At 41.3% G+C, this 18,586-nt stretch overlaps 1 protein-coding gene across 4 annotated transcripts; it reads right to left on the bottom strand.

Moving 5' to 3' along the window:
* Positions 1 to 618: 618 nt before the first annotated feature.
* Positions 619 to 18,204, bottom strand: LOC110509486 (SWI/SNF-related matrix-associated actin-dependent regulator of chromatin subfamily B member 1). 4 transcript variants are annotated; one of them, XM_090227328.1, is made up of 10 exons: positions 18,018 to 18,204; positions 14,955 to 15,066; positions 14,716 to 14,824; positions 14,220 to 14,357; positions 8,358 to 8,484; position 8,081; positions 7,807 to 7,973; positions 7,469 to 7,659; positions 2,947 to 3,078; positions 619 to 2,204 (listed from the first exon to the last, which is right to left on the bottom strand). In XM_090227328.1, exons 1-10 carry the CDS (start codon positions 18,099 to 18,101, stop codon positions 2,165 to 2,167), a joined length of 1,101 nt encoding a protein of 366 aa, XP_090083454.1. In that variant the 5' UTR covers positions 18,102 to 18,204; the 3' UTR covers positions 619 to 2,164. The 4 variants fall into 4 exon arrangements, with proteins under 4 accessions (XP_090083454.1, XP_090083452.1, XP_090083451.1 ...); XM_090227326.1 differs by lacking the exons at position 8,081; positions 8,358 to 8,484; positions 14,220 to 14,357; positions 14,716 to 14,824 and adding an exon at positions 16,847 to 16,909 and having other exon boundaries at positions 18,018 to 18,150; XM_090227325.1 differs by lacking the exons at position 8,081; positions 8,358 to 8,484; positions 14,220 to 14,357; positions 14,716 to 14,824.
* Between the last annotated feature and the right edge of the window lie 382 nt (positions 18,205 to 18,586).

Below are 18,586 nucleotides of genomic sequence, written 5' to 3' on the forward strand. Positions count from 1 at the left end.
TTAATGAGTCAGACAAGAGGGATTTACTCCAGACATCCAAACAGGCCCTCAACCCCGACACAAGAGAAAGAGACATATTTCACAGAAGGAGATCTGGGTGCCGTGTGAGGATCAGGCGACGAGTGGCTAATCTGCCTTTGCCATCCATACTATTAGCCAACGTACAATCGTTGGAAAAGAAATGGGACGAAGTAAAAGCACGTACCTCTTGCCGTGTGGTAGCAGAGCGAATAGTCTATGACTAGGGTGGCTGGAGTCTTTCACAATTTTTAGGGCCTTCCTCTGACACCGCCTGGTATGTAGGTCCTGGATGGCAGGAAGCTTGGCCCCTGTGATATAATTCACTATATCATAATTCCAGTGGGTCAGAAGTTCACATACACTAAGTTGACTGTGCCTTTAAACAGCTTGGAAAATTCCAATTCCAAAACTGTCATGGCTTTAGAAGCTTCTGATAGGCTAATTGACATCATTTGAGTCAATTGGAGGTGTACCTGTGGATGTATTTCAAGGCCTACCTTCAAACCCAATTGCTCGGACGACATTTCTTATTTCTCTATGATCTTTGTCCCCATGTACAAGAATTTGTAGGGCAACATATAATATTCATTTCAAATGTCTGGTTTATGTTATTTTATTAAAAAAAGGAAACTAAAAACTAAAAAATTTACTAAAAGTATCAGCATAAATACATAACTTTACATTATTCCCAAGAGTTGAGTCTGAGTGTTTCTATTAACAGACAGATCAAGTCCGTCAGCATTGTCTATCATGAGAGATAGGAGTGCATCAAAGCAGTATTACAGGTAGAGCTCACTTAGATGGTGAGTCCGTACAATCGACAAAGGCTACATTTCATACGGACAAATACACTCTACCCATGGCCCCTTTTATATACCACGTCATCTCATCAGAAATGAGTAGTGGTTGAACCACTAGAGGGGCTAGAAATGGATAAGGCTCCTTGAACAGTCTGTGATCTGGGATCAGACGTCATTTTTCTAATTAATGGGAGATGTGACATTGGTACTGGATTAGTATGACAATCAAGCATAGAGTTAGTTTAATATTATGGGGGCTGTAAGAAGGGACCAGTTGACTGTCTATTGTCACGTTTGTTTGTGTGTGTGTCTCCACAGAGGGCACATAGGAGTTGACTGTTAGCTGACTAGAAGCAGTGGTGTGCCACAAAACTTTTCCTAATCTTGATAAAAATGTTTGAACACTCTGGAATTTGGATTTGGGAGCACCTGTGCCAGTCAGATAATAGAATAAATGGTACATTGTTACATCTGTATCGTTGTTCCAAGTCCAGTGCACTCAGGCTGTTACATCTGTATAGTTGTTCCAAGTCCAGTGCACTCAGGCTGTTACATCTGTATCGTTGTTCCAAGTCCAGTGCACTCAGGCTGTTACATCTGTATAGTTGTTCCAAGTCCAGTGCACTCAGGCTGTTACATCTGTATCGTTGTTCCAAGTCCAGTGCACTCAGGCTGTTACATCTGTATCGTTGTTCCAAGTCCAGTGCACTCAGGCTGTTACATCTGTATCGTTGTTCCAAGTCCAGTGCACTCAGGCTGTTACATCTGTATCGTTGTTCCAAGTCCAGTGCACTCAGGCTGTTACATCTGTATAGTTGTTCCAAGTCCAGTGCACTCAGGCTGTTCCATTTGTATCATTTGAGGGGCTCGCATCACGAGCAAAGTCATTTTTATTATTTTACTTAGTCTGTGATCATTGATCTGTGAACCATTAGCACTTGTAAGTTTGATTAGGCTTAGCGAGAGTAATTTATTAGCTATACCACAGCCTCTTGCCATGAAAACAAACGGAGCGTGGCTTTGTGTCCGTCGTTGTACCTCACAGACCGTTCAAAACTCAATACCTATTTGCAGGATACTCTTAAAGGGGTATACACAAATTAACCTTCATGAGTAAGGAACTATGAAAATACTTCAAACAAACCCTATTTAATAAACATTTGTCACAGAAAATAGATGATATGCAATATAGATCAGATGGATGTCATTACCACTAAATAAATTAATAGGGACATTTTTGGTGTGCAAGGCATAATTGTATATCCCATCAAGGTGTGCCACGGTTCAAAAAGGTTGGGAACCACTGGACTAGAGGCTCTGTAGTAGCTTATTGGTGCTTCTCTCTACCAGGCGGGGGCAGTGTTGGCAAGTCGTCTCATGCGCCTGAAAGGAAAACACATTAAATAGGTTACTATGGGAAAGGGGGATACCTAGTCAGTTGTACAACTGAATGCATTCAACTAAAATGTGTCTTCCGCATTTAACCCAACCCCTCATGTGGCAGATGGGCTGGCATAAATACAACACAGTAGAAAACATTCTTAGATGGGAAATATGATGTAGGATAGAAGTTCATACTTTTCTGACCAAATACCCTATTCCAAATTATAACTGGTTTTACACGGATCAGTTTTCAATTGTCTGAGTGGTGCAGACTAAAATAAATGTCTGATTTTGAGGAAAAACCTGAATCTTGTTGTCTCTTCCTGAACATTTAATTAGTGCACTGTTAATACAACAATCCCCCCAAAATGGTGCATGTCAGCAGTCAAGTGTTCAAGTTAAAGTACTTTGCTCTGCATTGTTCTCAATGTCCAGAGCAAAAAACTGTCGTCATGACGCGTGTTCCATCTTAAAATTTGACTGATGACATGCACAATCATTTGGGATTGTATTAACAGCGGAATAATGAACAAAATACTAAAAACAGTTTGAATGTGGTATTCCTTTTCTACAACAGTGGACATAGAGATGAGGAGGAGACGAGGGCGCTAGTTGGAAAGTAAGGCTATCTCAATTGGTCTTTCTGTGATTCCTCACATCTCCTCGAGGGAAGATGGAGGAAAAATGTAAAGATGAATTGAGAAAGAACTAGGTTTTGAATGCCAGGCTGTCTCTGTCTTACCTGGTGTTCCTGTCCTGGTCCCTGATCTTCTTCTCCATCTCTGCATCTGTCAGGGTCTCCAGCAGAGGGCACCATGTGTCAGCGTCGCCTGTGTTGCGGATGGCAATCTCCACCTTTGGCAGGGGGTTCTCACTGCAGAAAATGACAGAGCGACAGGAAATGAGACGGCAAAACTAGGAAGAGAGCGCCCAGGATGGGACATGCTGCAGTCATGGTGTGTTGAAGAAGTGGGAGAGGAAATAAGAGGCATCTTGGAGGAGAAAAACAACATGGCCACCCTTGTCACTCTTGTGCTAGTGCCATTTTGATGAGGAATAGACATACCCTTGATCCAAACGGATAAAATCACGACTTATTCAAACTTTTTTTTAAGTTTTGGGAAATTTCGTATTCAAATTGTGTGATGATCATGTTTTTTTAACGAAGATGCCATCTTGATAAGTAAAGCACAGATTCACCACTAGCACACTCCGCCAAAGCAATGAAAACAGTCATACAGTATCCATCAATCAAACCTCGCTCGGCCCACTACGGCATTTGACATACCTGCAGTCAAAATGCCTCCATTTCTGTTTGTTTTTATCCCCATGGTATAAGGGATTCTAAACTAACACATGCCTTTTCAGTTTGACAAATGAAGAACTGGGAGAATAGATAAAGGCACCAGTGGAACCATTTTGTCTGATAACATCTGGATTTCTGATGCTCTCTCTACATAGTTACAACAATAAGCCACACAGTTTTCTGTGTTCTACTGAGCCATTTACTTTGTTTGTATTCTTTTATTATTTCTTGTTGTTGTTGCATTGTCGAGAATGGACCTGCAAGTAAGCATTTCGTTGGATGGTGTATTCCATGTGTACCCTGTACATACAACTAATACAACTTCAAACTTGTGTGTAGTGCAGTTTGTAGACCAACCAACAGTGAGAACTACATAGTTTTCCCTGACTTGGCAGAAACAGAATATCATACAACTTCATAGGCTTTTTTATTCATAATACAAGTAAAAATGGTTTCCTTGGGGTGGACAAGCCCTGCAAAGTCAAGTCAACAGATGAGAGAGAGAGAGATAAAGTGTAAATGTACTCAGCTTCCCAAGGCAGATCATGTCAAGAGAACGTGGGTGGTGAGGGTTTAGCTTGGGAGGAGAGGGGTAGTAGTTCAAGTAATTCAAAATAATATTGACCTGAAATCAGCCCTATAAAAAGACAGACAAGTGGGGGAAGAGAGTAGAAAAGATCATTCATTTGCAATGCAAAACAAAAAGGCATGATAGAAAAACTCTCCAGTCCTCATTTACACACAATCAATGACTTGAAATGACTCAAAAGCATTGGCATTAGGGTTGGCAATCGATTACTAATTTCTCCATTTGCTATTTCAGTTCATTTCATGAAATGTCCATTGGTGAAATGGAATCGACCACCACTGTTTGATAAGCAGGTGACACACAATGGAACAGCCCATGTGAACAAAACATCCCAAATTAACAGAGCCAAGCTAATGCGATGAGAAACCATGCAGGGCAGAGTGGGGGAGGAAAAACACACAAACAAACAGGCTGTACTTTACAGTGGTTCCTCCTTTAAAAGTTGCGTCATATCTTGCGTGCTGCCGCAGCATTCAGTGGCATGTCGTTTAAATTGTCAGCCATTTTTTTTGTTACTGCAAGTTATTTCTAGTTTGACCACCAGAGGGCATATTTGAGAAGCATTTGATAGTATTCCGTGTTGGCATTAGCAGAGAATTTTAAACCTTTTTTGTAATAAGATAGTATATGGGATTTATATTAAGAAATGTTGATTAATTAATTTGATTAATATTATGGTGTTTCTATTCAGAGAAAAACAAAAAAACAGGGTTTCCGTTAGGATGGAATGGAAAATATTGCGATTGTTCAACATGATGGTTGGAAGTAGGCTACAGGATTGGAGGATTCTAAATGTTTTGCCTTCGTTAGAGAACTTTGTTCCAATATTTCTGTAAATTAGTGATATTTATTCCCATTGTAATTCATTACGGATCCATAACTAAAAATCAACATCTGCATTTTGAAAGAGTATTTTTTTAATCATTATTTTATTAACTAAATGTGCTTATTTGTTTATTAGGCTACTGTGCAGTCTACAATACATACTGTAGTAAACATGGGAAAGTGCCTAATTCCTTACATAAGGGAAAGCAGGTCTGTACTACAGAATGCAGGGCACGCGGGGGACCGGTGTTATTTCATAGTTGTGATGTCATCACTATTATTCTACAATGTAAAAAATAGTAAAAATAAAAAGAAAAAATAAAGAAAAATCCTGGAATGAGTAGGTGTGTCCAAACCTTTGACTGGTACTTGCTTAATTAATTGATTAATATTATGGTGTTTCTATTCCATGAAATTTTAAAACCCTCCGAGTTTCTGTTAGAATGGAAAGGAAAATATGGCGCTGTATAACGTGACGGTCGGCAGCACAGTACTGGGCTATTTAGCTAAAGAATCCCTGTGTGCGGACGGGAGACCGGGGTTCAATCCCCCGACGGGAAGGAGTAGGCTTGTCTCAGAGTCACCATGCTGGTCTCAGAGCAGCACGAAACGGTGCTAAAATAGCTGTAGGCTTTTGCTTCTAACTTCAATTGATAGTGTTTTTAGCCACAATCAGCCCCAACCCCAATTAATACATTTGGGCACAGTCGATAGCATGCTGGACTTTAGGCTAGAATGTTGAGGGTTCGAAATCTGCTCCCTGCTTGTTTCATTACATTATTATGCCGGTCTCTTCGCTCTCTTCCACGCGTCATTCAGGATGCTTGTGGGCGTGCTGGCAGGATCTGTTTTTTATTATGTAAAAAAACCTGGTATTGGATGATTGAAAAAGAAAACTTGCTAAGTAGTGATTTTTGTAAATTAACTTCAAGACAAAAAAATATGCACAATCGTTTGTCTCTACAAAAATTCCTCTCAATTGTAATTTTTTTGCTTGACTCGTTATGACGATATAACTATTGACATTTGCTTCCCCTGTAATGTTTTGTCAGCCATCTTTGCTGAAGAAAGTCACCAGGGACAGGTGGCTCGCGTCAAATTCGTCATTGGAACCACTCGATATGATTGGTCATATAAAAACCTTGGGACCCAAATGCATAATGAGTGCTCTACCTCCCCCTTGTGGTGGTCTGGAGCAATGAATCCGTGACGCTGGGTACCTCTAAGGCCCGCTGTGTAAGCTCGCAACTTTTAAAGGAGGAACCACTGTATGTCTGTCTCACTGTCTGGGAGAAAATCTGTACAACGTTAAGACATTTCAATATGTAAAACGATCGCCATTAGACGCTAAAGGGACCGTTTTAGTGTTTAGTTGGCTGGAAACTCCCTATGGATGAAGCTTTTGTTTCGGTGGAAAAACACATGGTACCCGTGCTTGTGAATAATGGATGAAGGCTAAAGGGTGTGTGTGTGTGTGTGTACACTCTGTGGTGTAAACAAGATGCAGGCTGTCTGTGTGTTTGAAATTAAAATCCCAACTTGGGAGTCATAGGCAGGCAGCCAACTTTTAAACGCCTCCCCACACACTCTTAAGACACCACACAACACATGCAAATGCCTCAAACTGACCTCATGTTCATGTCACTGTGAGATATAGTTAATCTTAAAGAAGGAGGTTTACATACACTTAGGCTGGAGTCATTAAAACTAGTTTTTCAACCACTCCACACATTTCTTGTTAACAAACTATAGTTTTGGCAAGTCGGTTAGGACATCTATTTTGTGCCTGACAAGTCATTTTTCCAACAATTGTTTACAGAGATTATTTCACTTATCATTCACTGTATCACAATTCCAGTGGGAAGTTTACATACACTATGTTGACTGTGCCTTTAAAGAGCTTGGAAATTCCAGAAAATGATGTCATGGCTTTAAAAGCTTCTGATAGGCTAATTGACATCATTTGAGTCAATTGGAGGTGCACCTGTGGATGTATTTCTAAAAACATGTCTTCACTTTGTCATTATGGGATATTGTGTGTAGATGAGTGAGAAAAAATGATATTTAATCTATTTTGAATTCAGGCTGTAACAACAAAATGTGGAATAAGTCAAGAGGCATATTAAAATACATCACACTGGGGGAACTAAATGTGTTCTGGCCTTATTCCAGCAAGTATCCATGATACTGGCAACCTTACATCTTGACTATTTAAAATATCTATTCTACAAAACAGTATGGGGAATGCTGCATTTAGGCTGAAAAATGTGTCGAGACAAAGACCTTCCGATCAAAGAGTTGCAAAATATGTGTTTCTAACTCTCCAACTCTGCATTTTGTCATTACACTGGACAATGCATAGGATGTTAAAATGTCTGACCGAGCATGTGTGTGAACTGGGAAGGTTCTGTCTGGATCCATCAGTGTCATTAGGTGTGCTCTGTGTCCATACATGTGTATTTAGTGTTGTTTTTGTTTGGTGTGTGTGCGTTTGTGCAAATGCATATTTTGCATTTATATGCATGTTTTGAGCATCTGTGGTACCTGAAGGCGTACGTCCTCTGGTGCCAGCTGAGCTGGCCGAGGATGCTGTAGGCAATGGTAGTAACAAACTCTCCTCCCAGGCCCAGCTCGGAGCACAGCATCAGGGCAAACGTCTCCGGAGAGTTCTCCCTCTCCGACATGTCCCACTCAAACTGGTCCACCAGGGAGATGTTCCCCACGTGGATGTTCAGCTGAGACACACATACACGTTTAAGAAATACAGTATGTATAGGACTGATGTTATGACAAACCCTTCATGTTATTACTGAGATGCAGCCCTTGGCCTGTGCTCCCATTGCAGCAGTGAATTGATTGTGTGTGACTGTGTATGTGCCCACCTTGATGATGACCCTCTGGTCGGTCTGTTCATCCAGGATGCTGTCTGTGGGGTAGGACTCTATCTGCTGGCGGATAGCTGAGGCGATGGCCGGGACAAAGGCCAGGGGGTTCAGGTCCAGGTCGTCACACAGGATCTCAGCAAACATCTCCGGGGTCATCAGCTTCTCTGGAGGGACAGGATAGGACGGTGAGTGGAGGCAAAGACAGAATGAACAGGGGTGAATGTCAATAGTTTGAGTGGCTTCCTATCCTCATGTTCTTTCCTATAATCACCCTGATGTGAAAGAACAAGGCTGATGAGAGCAGGATTTTTTCTTGGTAGGCATCCATCACTTTGCTTCCAGTGTATTTTCAGATCAGTGCAGATGAAGCAGATGAGACTAGGATAGGAAGGAAGCCACTTTAGACTATTGAGATGTGGCTCAAAGTGCGGCTGTTGCTGGGCAGCGATTCTATAACCTTAAGTAATTTTCAGAATAACATCCCAAACTAGAGTTTGTAACTCCAAAGCGGTCTTCCAGCCAAGGGGAATGGATAGTGGAGCCGTAACATTCATGTTCCAGGTGAAGGCATCTCGGAGCTTCTGCCCGTCAATCTCCATGTCCAGACGAATGGGAACCAACACCTCGGCCTGAGACGCATTCTCGTGGATCACCGCCGGGTCGTGGTCGTCAAAGCTTCACAGAGGGAAAAGGGGGAGAAGACAAGGTATTAGATCACGCTACAACCTACGAAAAGTAGTAAAATCATTTGTTTGTCTCCCCATCATTCTTGGAGACATTTAAAGACACTTATCGTGAATACCAGGTGGTAACATCTACCCCTAATTTAGCTTCTACTCATCTTCAGCTGGTTGTTGCTAACAAAAGATGAACCCAATAAGCGCCATTGTACAACGGTGGCCACCATTTGGAATGTATGATGAATTGATGTTTATCACATGGGAATTCTGTGTCTCTCTCTCTCATCATTCTACTAGCCTGGTGGTCCAGGCTGTTTTTACTTTAGCCAACTGCTTTCCATGTTCATTCATTTGTTATGTCAACATGTGTTTGGCATGACAACGATAGAAGAGGTGGCTCCGCACATACAGAATGGGACCAGGTTGGTATCCTACACATTCTTAGTAAAGTATTTTTAGTTCTGTGTTAGACCTCAGGAAGATTAGCTGACGGCATGACCTCAGCTAATGGGCATCCTAATAGAATTCAAATTCAACAATGGTCAATTCTATTGTCCTGCAAAATTGGGTGCACAGTGAAAGATTCAGTCATTTGTCGCTCTATAGGGTATTTTCTGGACTAAATGTCCATCAACACTAGCATTCAGAGCAGCATACACAACATGCACTGTTCAACAGATCACATCTGCACCAGAAAAAAGGAGAGATGTTCACTAGCGAGGCCACAGAATGGATCCTCTGCTAAAACCACAGGAAAAGAGCAATGCTTTGAGCCAGACATGCTGACTTATGTGTTTTCAAGCTTTCAAAAAAAAAAAGATGTGATTTCTAGAATTGGATGGGCCTTTTGGAGACAATTGCATCACAACTGTTGACTGCATAGCAGGGAAAATGATAAAGTAACATTTGTTTTGGACCTGGTGAGGAGGATTCCAACAAACAGAACAGTAGTAGACCTCAGGGGTAAACAAGTGTTGTGTATTATCCCACCCTGGTGCATTCCATCCAAGCCCTAACAAAGACAGCATCTCGGGAACACTACACTAATGCTGTTTCCAACAACCTGTGTTCTCTATCATCCTCACTAGCATGATAGCATCATAGGCTATACAAGGTGAAAAGGCGCATTCACCCACAGTTTGCGTCGCTCTTTGTTCCTTCAAATAATTAAGTTATTTAGGCCTCCATTTTTCACAAGTCAAGGGTGTCTTATTCCTAAACTAACTTTTCCACCATTAGATAGATACTAAATGATGTTAGGATCTTGTTTATGTACTTTACTTTATTATCTCAACCGTAAACAATCTAGAGAGCTTAGTTACAAACACAAACAGCAACTAAACAAAGATGCCATGAAAACAAGAGATATAGTCAGAGACTGTTGAAAACATGGCAACGGCGCTTAAAAGCCTCCATCTTTCAAGGTCAGCAAAAAGTGCCCGAGTAGGCGGATCTGTTTTGATATGTTCCAGCGACACAATTAAATGCTTTTGTTATCTAGACAAGTGGGCTGTGGGAAGGATGTTCTCATAGACAGTCATGTCAGGGGACAGTGCTTGCTTTCTGGAAGACCACAAGAAAAACACTCGATGAATGAGCAACTCTACCTAATTTAAAAACCAGAGGGAGTCTCAGTGACCCTGGACGACCTCTGTCTCAAGTTGTATCTCCTGACCCTCAAATAGCTTGAGAGGGTGAAACAGACTGCGACTGAACCATTCCTTCATTTTCCCCACACTAAGGATCACCGTCATGCAGTCACTGAGCGACGTTATGACGAGCAGAGTGGAGACTCATCCGCTAATGTGGACATCTCAGGACTTTTCCAAAGGCTCATTTTCACAAGAGAAATGGAGCAAGTACCTCGGTCAATGAGAAAAAGAGTACAAAGACACTTTTGCACAAGTCATCAAAAGGGCCCTTCTAACCCAGCCTGAAAAGTGCAAAGATTATTCTCAATGTAGGTCTTTCTATAAATAATGGGGCCAATGTGTCACATTGCGATCAACATTTCAAAATGGTTTGAAATAAAACATATATTTTTATGCAGTTCCAAATGTGTACTTATGGGCCAATTTGCATATATTCCTCTAAGTCCACTTACAACATCATAAGCCTAGGACTATACATCCTTAAGCAGGGTTGATACAGACAAGTCAAATTTAAGGACTTTCAGGGAGGAACTTTTTCCAAGTACGTAATTGTCATTTTCAAGGACCTCGATGTTATAAAATTGTGCAGCAGCGGTTAAGAGCATTGGGCCAGTAACCAAAAGGTTGCTGGTCAGAATCCCAGAGTCGACTAGGTGAAAAGTCTGTTGATGTGCCCTTGAACAAGGCACTTCAACCTAATTGCTCCTGTAAGTCGCTCTGGATAAGAGCATCTGCCGAACGACTAAAATGTAAGGCTTAATATAGAACCCCTCCCTCCCCAAAAATATGCAAAGGGTAAATTTTTAAAAAGGTCAATTACCACTAAGAATAAATTACTTTTTTAGGCTTTGCCAATGCACTGATTTTCAAATGATTATTATATAAAAAATATGAGCATAATATAGACTTGCCTGACTAAATAAATTGGATGCATGCATGTTTATTTCTCTGTAGCCTATGTGGCAAATTCAGGCTCACATAATAAAGCCATGAACAAAAGTAGCATTAACCTCAACATCTATTTTGATAATGAGTAAGCGAACAAAAAAACATATGAAAACATGAACACATTACCTTGATGCTTTCTCTGTTAAATCTAACAAGACCCTGCTGTAAATCAAGCAGACTAAAACAGATGATCAACATCAATTCGCCAGGGACATTAGATCCCATGTGCATCCAGTCACAACGGTCTTCACCGACGTACTGTAACAAATGAGACACCAACATATTCTGGACAATCCTCAACAACACCTTTTTTTCAGCACTTGTTTTATGAAATCTAGTAAAATGTCAATACAGAAAGTAAAAACCACTAAATAAAATACCATTTCATTCCTACCGTCATCCAATGACATCTAGGCAGTTTCTACAGCGATTTGTCTGGGAATAAAAGACAACACAAACACTTCCCTTTAGGACTCAGAGACAAATTACAAACGTATTCCCTTGATAAGACCAGCATGAATACAAACATATTCCATGATTTTAAAATAATTAAATAAAAAAAGTATCACCACAAGAGCCGTTTCTCACTTGACTGTCATTCAGAAAATTCCTTCCTGGATCAGATAATGTGTGGAATTATCACAGTGTAATTAAACAGCTCGACACCAAATGTTGGATGCATAAGTATTACAAAATTGAAGAACCACGTTAACGAAGTATCTATTTACAGCACAAGTCAAAAGTTTGGACACACCTACTCATTCAAGTTTTTTTGTGTATGTGTGACTATTTTCTACATTGTAGAATAATAGTGGAGACTTCAAAACAACACGTGTAATCATGAAGTAAAAAAAAAAAAAAAAAAAGTGTCAAACAAATCAAAATATATTTCATATTTGAAATTCTTCAAAGTAGCCACCCTTTGAGTTGATGGCAGCTTTGCACACTCTTGGCATTCTCTCAACCAGCTTCAACTGGAATGCTTTTCCAACAGTCTTGAAGGAGTTACCACATATGCCGAGCACTTGTTGGCTGCTTTTCCTTCACTCTGCGGTCCTCAACTCCTTCCAAACCATCTCAATTGGGTTGAGGTCAGGTGATTGTTGAGGCCAAGTCATTTGATGCAGCACTCCATCACTCTCCTTCTTGGTCAAATAGCCCTTACACAGCCACAGCCTGGCAGTTGTAACCAAAAATCGCAAATTTGGACTCATCAGACCAAAGGACAGATTTCCACCAGTCTAATGTCTATTGATCATGTTTCTTGGCCCAAGCAAGTCTCTTCTTATTATTGGTGTCCTTTAGTAGTGTTCTCCTTGCAGCAATTCGACCATGAAGGCGTAATTCACAGTCTCCTCTGAACAGTTGATGTTGAGATGTGTCTGTTACTTGAACTCTGTGAAGCATTTATTTGGGCTGAAATTTCTGAGGCAGGTAACTCTAATGAACTTATCCTCTGTAGCAACTGCACTTGAAGAAACTTCCAAAGTTCTTGAAATTTTCCGGATTGACTGACCTTCATGTCTTAAAGTAATGATGAACTGTCATTTCTCTTTGCTTATTTGAGCTGTTCCTGCCATAATATGGACTTGGAGTTTTACCAAATCTTCTGTATACCACCCCTACCTTGTCACAACACAACTGATTGCCTCAAATGCATTAAGGAAAGCAATTGCACAAATTAACAAGACACACCTGTTAATTGAAATGCTGGTTGAGAGAATACCAAGAGTGTGCAAAGCTGTCATCAAGGCAAAGGGTGGCTACTTTGAATAATCTCAAATATACTTAGATTTGATTAACACTTTATGTACTACATGATTCCATATGTGTTATATCATAGTTTTGATGTCTTCACTATTATTATACTCTGTAGAAAGTAGTTAAAATAAGGAAAAACCCTGGAATGAGTAGGTGTGTCCAAACTTTTGACTGGTACTGTAGGTTAAGTAAGCTTCAAGGTAAGGTGACTTTCGGTTAGACACATTGTATTTTGCAAAGACGCATTCTATTTTGCAATTATTTTGGGCGGATTTGTGTGCCCATGAAAACCGTTTTCACCACGTAACACAAAATAGATTTCTGAGATCTACACTAAACAAACATGTAAACGCAACAATTTCTAAGATTTGACTGAGTTAGTATAAGGAACACAGTCAGCTGAAATAAATTCATTAGGTCCTAATCTATGGATTTCACAACTGGGAATACAGATATGCATCTGTTGGTCACAGAACCCGCAAAAAAAGGTAGGGGCATGGATCAGAAAACCAGTGTGTGACCACCATTCGCCTCATGCAGCATGACATCTCCTTTGCATAGAGTTGATCAGGCTGTCGATTGTGGCCTGTTGCCCCACTCCTCTTCAATACCTGTGCTGGATATTTTGGTGGGAACTGGAACACACTGTCGTAAACGTTGATCCAGAGCATCTCAAACATGCTTAATGGGTGACGTGTCTGGTGAATATGCAGGCCATGGAAGAACTGGGACATTTTCAGCATCCAGGAATTGTGTACAGTCGTGGCCAAAAGTTTTGAGAATGACACAAATATTAATTTTCACAAAGTCTGCTGCCTCAGTGTCTAGATATTTTTGTCAGATGTTACTATGGAATACTGAAGTAGAATTACAAGCATTTCCTAAGAGTCAAAGGCTTTTATTGACAATTACATGAAGTTGATGCAAAGAGTCAATATTTACAGTGTTGACCCTTCTTTTTCAAGACCTCTGCAATCCATCCTGGCATGCTGTCAATTAACTTCTGGGCCACATCTGACTGATGGCAGCCCATTCTTGCATAACCAATGCTTGGAGTTTGTCAGAATTTGTGGGTTTGTGTTTGTCCACCCGCCTCTTGAGGATTGACCACAAATTCTCAATGGGATTAAGGTCTGGGGAGTTTCCTGGCCATGGACCCAAAATATCGATGGCAAGGTGCTCCATCATGCTGGAAAAGGCATTGTTCCTAGGAAATACTCACTTGTACCCTAGTTTATAGAAAGATGCATGTGTATTGCTCCAAGACGAAATGGCACAGGTCTATCTATTTAAAATTGCATACACGCACTCAGTGTATGTGTATCAATACAGACACACCCACTGGCCAATGTGGGTTTGCTTTCCTCACCACAGGGGGAAGGTCCTCTTCTTGTCGTGGCCCATTCGGTTGCGATTGATGGTGGTGGAGCAGGGCACAGCATCCAGGTGGTGGGAGCAGTTGGGCAGCGTGGGGACCCACTGGCTGTTCCTCTTTGCCTTCTGCTCCCTGGGATGGACAGAGAAGTACTAGGGACTTTTGACATGAGGACATACGATGAACAAAACCCATTTGGCTTAGTTCACACTCTAAAAAGGCTCTACTCAAATACAGCACATCAAACGGTGACACTTTCTGTACTTTGAAAGTTCTATATCTTGAAAAAATTATGCTAATATTCAAACAAATGTGGGACTGGATCAGCAGTGGACGAATGAAACAAATAGCAAAAGATAGTTTTAGTGGAATTTCTGTTTTGGCAGGCATACTCCCGAAATTAGGTATGAATCATATTGTCATGCACTAGCAGTACTCGGTTCTTTCCTAACGCAAAAGACTATATGGTGAGATAAGAGGGAGGCATTACCTGAGGTACGCCGGTGGCTCTGTGCTTACGGAAACTGCTTTGTACTTCTCATCATTCCCCTCAAAGATCTCTTCACATTCGGACACCTTCAGCAGAGTCACACTTGTGGCTAAAAGTTGTGTTAATAATATCCTAGAGTTCTACTTGCGGTCTGGACTTATAGGCTAAGTGGCTGTGTGAAAAACAATAAAAATACAGTTTTCATAAGATAATGTGTCTGACAAGAGTGTGTTACTCACCGTGTGATGATGCTACAATCTTCTTCCTTTCCTCTACTGAGGCTAACCTCCTCCAGAGTGATGGGTACCTTTTATACAGAGAGCCCCTGAACATACGGAGGTAGTTTCCAACCTGAGGGCAAGGAAGATAGTTTTTTTTTTGCGTTAAGAGTATAGGGCCCAGACAGTCCAGAAACAACCCCAAGACCCTACACTTCATGTAGCTCCCTGTTCACCTACCACTGCGTGGTCGTGCACGACTCCAACACCATCATCATGTTTGCTGACGACACGACGGTGGTAGGCCTGATCACTGGAGATGATGAGACAGCCCACAGCAGGGTTTCCCAAACTAGGAGTCGCAACCCCATGAGGGGGTCACCTGACGTGAAAACATGGTGAGGAGATCACGTCAGAAACCTCCGATAGCCGTTAGATGTGGTTGTAATAAACAGACCGGTTTCTGTTTTCTTCCTACAAATGTGGCTCTGTCTTTTCAAAGGTTTAAGCTACAAAGTATTATGACCCATCACTGAGAGATACGACTCTCAGGAACACGTACAGTGGGGCAAAAAAAGTATTTAGTCAGCCACCAATTGTGCAAGTTCTCCTACTTAAAAAGATGAGACCTGTAATTTTCATCATAGGTACACTTCAACTATGACAGACAAAATGAAGAAAAAAATCCAGAAAATCACATTGTAGGATTTTTTATGAATTTATTTGCAAATTATGGTGGAAAATAACTATTTGGTCACCTACAAACAAGCAAGATTTCTGGCTCTCACAGACCTGTAACTTCTTCTTTAAGAGGCTCCTCTGTCCTCCACTCGTTATCTGTATTAATGGCACCTGTTTGAACTTGTTATCAGTATAAAAGACACCTGTCCACAACCTCAAACAGTCACACTCCAGACTCCACTATGGCCAAGACCAAAGAGCTGTCAACGGACACCAGAAACAAAATTGTAGACCTGCACCAGGCTGGGAAGACTGAATCTGCAATAGGTAAGCAGCTTGGTTTGAAGAAATCAACTGTGGGAGCAATTATTAGGAAATGGAAGACATACAAGACCACTGATAATCTCCCTCGATCTGGGGCTCCATGCAAGATCTCACCCCGTGGGGTCAAAATTATCACAAGAACGGTGAGCAAAAATCCCAGAACCACACGGGGGGACCTAGTGAATGACCTGCAGAGAGCTGGGACCAAAGTTACAAAGCCTACCAGTAGTAACACACTACGCCGCCAGGGACTCAAATCCTGCATGATATTGATCCCAAACACACCGCCCGGGCAACGAAGGAGTGGCTTCATAAGAAGCATTTCAAGGTCCTGGAGTGGCCTAGCCAGTCTCCAGATCTCAACCCCATAGAAAATCTTTGGAGGGAGTTGAAAGTCTGTGTTGCCCAGCAACAGCCCCAAAACATCACTGCTCTAGAGGAGATCTGCATGGAGGAATGGGCCAAAATACCAGCAACAGTGTGTGAAAACCTTGTGAAGACTTACAGAAAACGTTTGACCTCTGTCATTGCCAACAAAGGGTATATAACAAAGTATTGAGATAAACTTTTGATATTGACCAAATACTTATTTTCCACCATAATTTGCTAAATAAATTCATTAAAAATCCTACAATGTGATTTTCTGGATTTTTTTTCTCATTTTGTCTGTCATAGTTGAAGTGTACCTATGATGAAAATTACAGGCCTCTCATCTTTTTAAGTGGGAGAACTTGCACAATTGGTGGCTGACTAAATACTTTTTTGCCTCACTGTATGACAAAACTATTTCCCTCTACTCTGCCCACAAGCCATTAGAACCGAGTGGACAAGACCAGGCACTAAATCAGACTGGTGGACAAGAATATCATCAACGATCATAAAACATTACTGCCTGATGATCTTCTGACCTTCTAAATACCTTTCCGATGCATGTTAGTCACTTCAAACCATACTGTCTTCAGATTGAAATACTGTAAAAAAAATAATAAAATACTGTCAGACTGATTTGTAATAGACAGTCATAGCCTAAATTACAAATTAAACATTGGCCATTGATTACATAACTTTTTTCCACATGGGTGGGGGTGGGGGTCACCCCCAAAAGTGATAACAAAACGGGGTCGCAGGCCAAAAAAGTTGGGGAACCCTTGGCCTACAGGGAGGAAGTCAGTGACCAGGTCAACAACCTCTCCATCAACCTCAGACAGGACAAGGAGCATATCGTGGACTACAGGAAACAGGGGGCGAACACGCCTCCATCCACATCGGGTTGAGAGTTCCTCACTAAGAAACTTATTAAAATGGTCCACACACAGTCATGAAGAAGGCGAGATCGCACCTCTTCCTCCTCAGGAGTTTGAAAGTTTTTGGCATGGGCCCTCGAGTTCTTCAGGTGCACCATTGAGACCATAATTGACTGGCTGCATCATTGCTTGGTAATGGAAACTGCACCACCCTCAATCGCATGGCACTCCAGGGGGTGGTGTGGACAGCCTAGTAAATCACTGGAGCCGAGGTCCCTGCCATCAGGACCTTTTATTTTAGCACTGACTACGCACACCCACAGGACTCACACACTTAATTTGCTCACACACATTCACACGGACTAATATACCCTGCTGTCTAATCATATAGCCTGATGCCTAAGTCACCTTACCTCTCTGCACATCCCTGCCCAATGTAAATATGGTATTGGCACTGACTCTGTATACCTTACTTACTTTCTCGTGTTCGTCATATTTGTCGTGTGTTTTTGTTAGAACCACCAAGACCACACAGTCACAACAATAACTGACTTGGCTAACGTTAGCTAGCAAGCAGTTAGTCGACATTGATTGGGCCAATAGTACGCTCACTTGATTTTGTGCGTATTACTACAATAGACAATGTAGACTACACTCTAATTGCATGCGAGCTTGACGGTGCTAGAGAACTAGCCAGACATGATTCATTCTGCATAGCGCGATGTTTTGCTAGCTATGAGATGTAACGTTAGCTAGCTTTCATGACAGACAACAATGGCGCAGGCTGATGATGGCCAAAATGCTGTATTGCTAAATAAATATTGCTCATACAAACCTCTGATCCAACCATGTAGAAGTCTCCATCTTGCTCTAGCTGCAATTTAATCGGCTTCTGGCCAAAGGTTTTGCTTAACGCCATTTTTACAATAGCTAGCTAAGTAGCTAACATTAACAAAGCTACACAACGCATGCTCAAACCGCGGTGTTCAAAAGCACCACTTCTGCGCGCACAACAGTGTAATACAATTTCAGACAAACGTTTTCTTATTGTATCATGTGTCACTTCTGCGTGCACAACAGTGTAATACAATTTCAGACAAACGTTTTCTTATTGTATCATGTGTCACTTCTGCGTGCACAACAGTGTAATACAATTTCAGACAAACGTTTTCTTATTGTATCATGTGTCACTTCTGCGTGCACAACAGTGTAATACAATTTCAGACAAACGTTTTCTTATTGTATCATGTGTCACTTCTGCGTGCACAACAGTGTAATACAATTTCAGACAAACGTTTTCTTATTGTATCATGTGTCACTTCTGCGTGCACAACAGTGTAATACAATTTCAGACAAACGTTTTCTTATTGTATCATGTGTCACTTCTGCGTGCACAACAGTGTA

This window comes from Oncorhynchus mykiss, chromosome 29 (assembly GCF_057628025.1).
Source record: "Oncorhynchus mykiss isolate SJ-2025 chromosome 29, ASM5762802v1, whole genome shotgun sequence".
In the NCBI taxonomy this organism is placed as follows: Eukaryota; Metazoa; Chordata; class Actinopteri; order Salmoniformes; family Salmonidae; genus Oncorhynchus; species Oncorhynchus mykiss.

Bases quoted from the DNA above. Each gene is read 5' to 3' on its own strand.
- LOC110509486 (XM_090227328.1), bottom strand. From the start codon at position 18,101: ATGGCGTTAAGCAAAACCTTTGGCCAGAAGCCGATTAAATTGCAGCTA. The intron at 15,067-18,017 runs GTTTGTATGAGC...CCTTGCCCTCAG, and splicing joins TCTACATGGTTGGATCAGAG to GTTGGAAACTACCTCCGTAT. The intron at 14,358-14,715 runs GTAATGCCTCCC...TGTCCATCCCAG, and splicing joins GAGCCACCGGCGTACCTCAG to GGAGCAGAAGGCAAAGAGGA.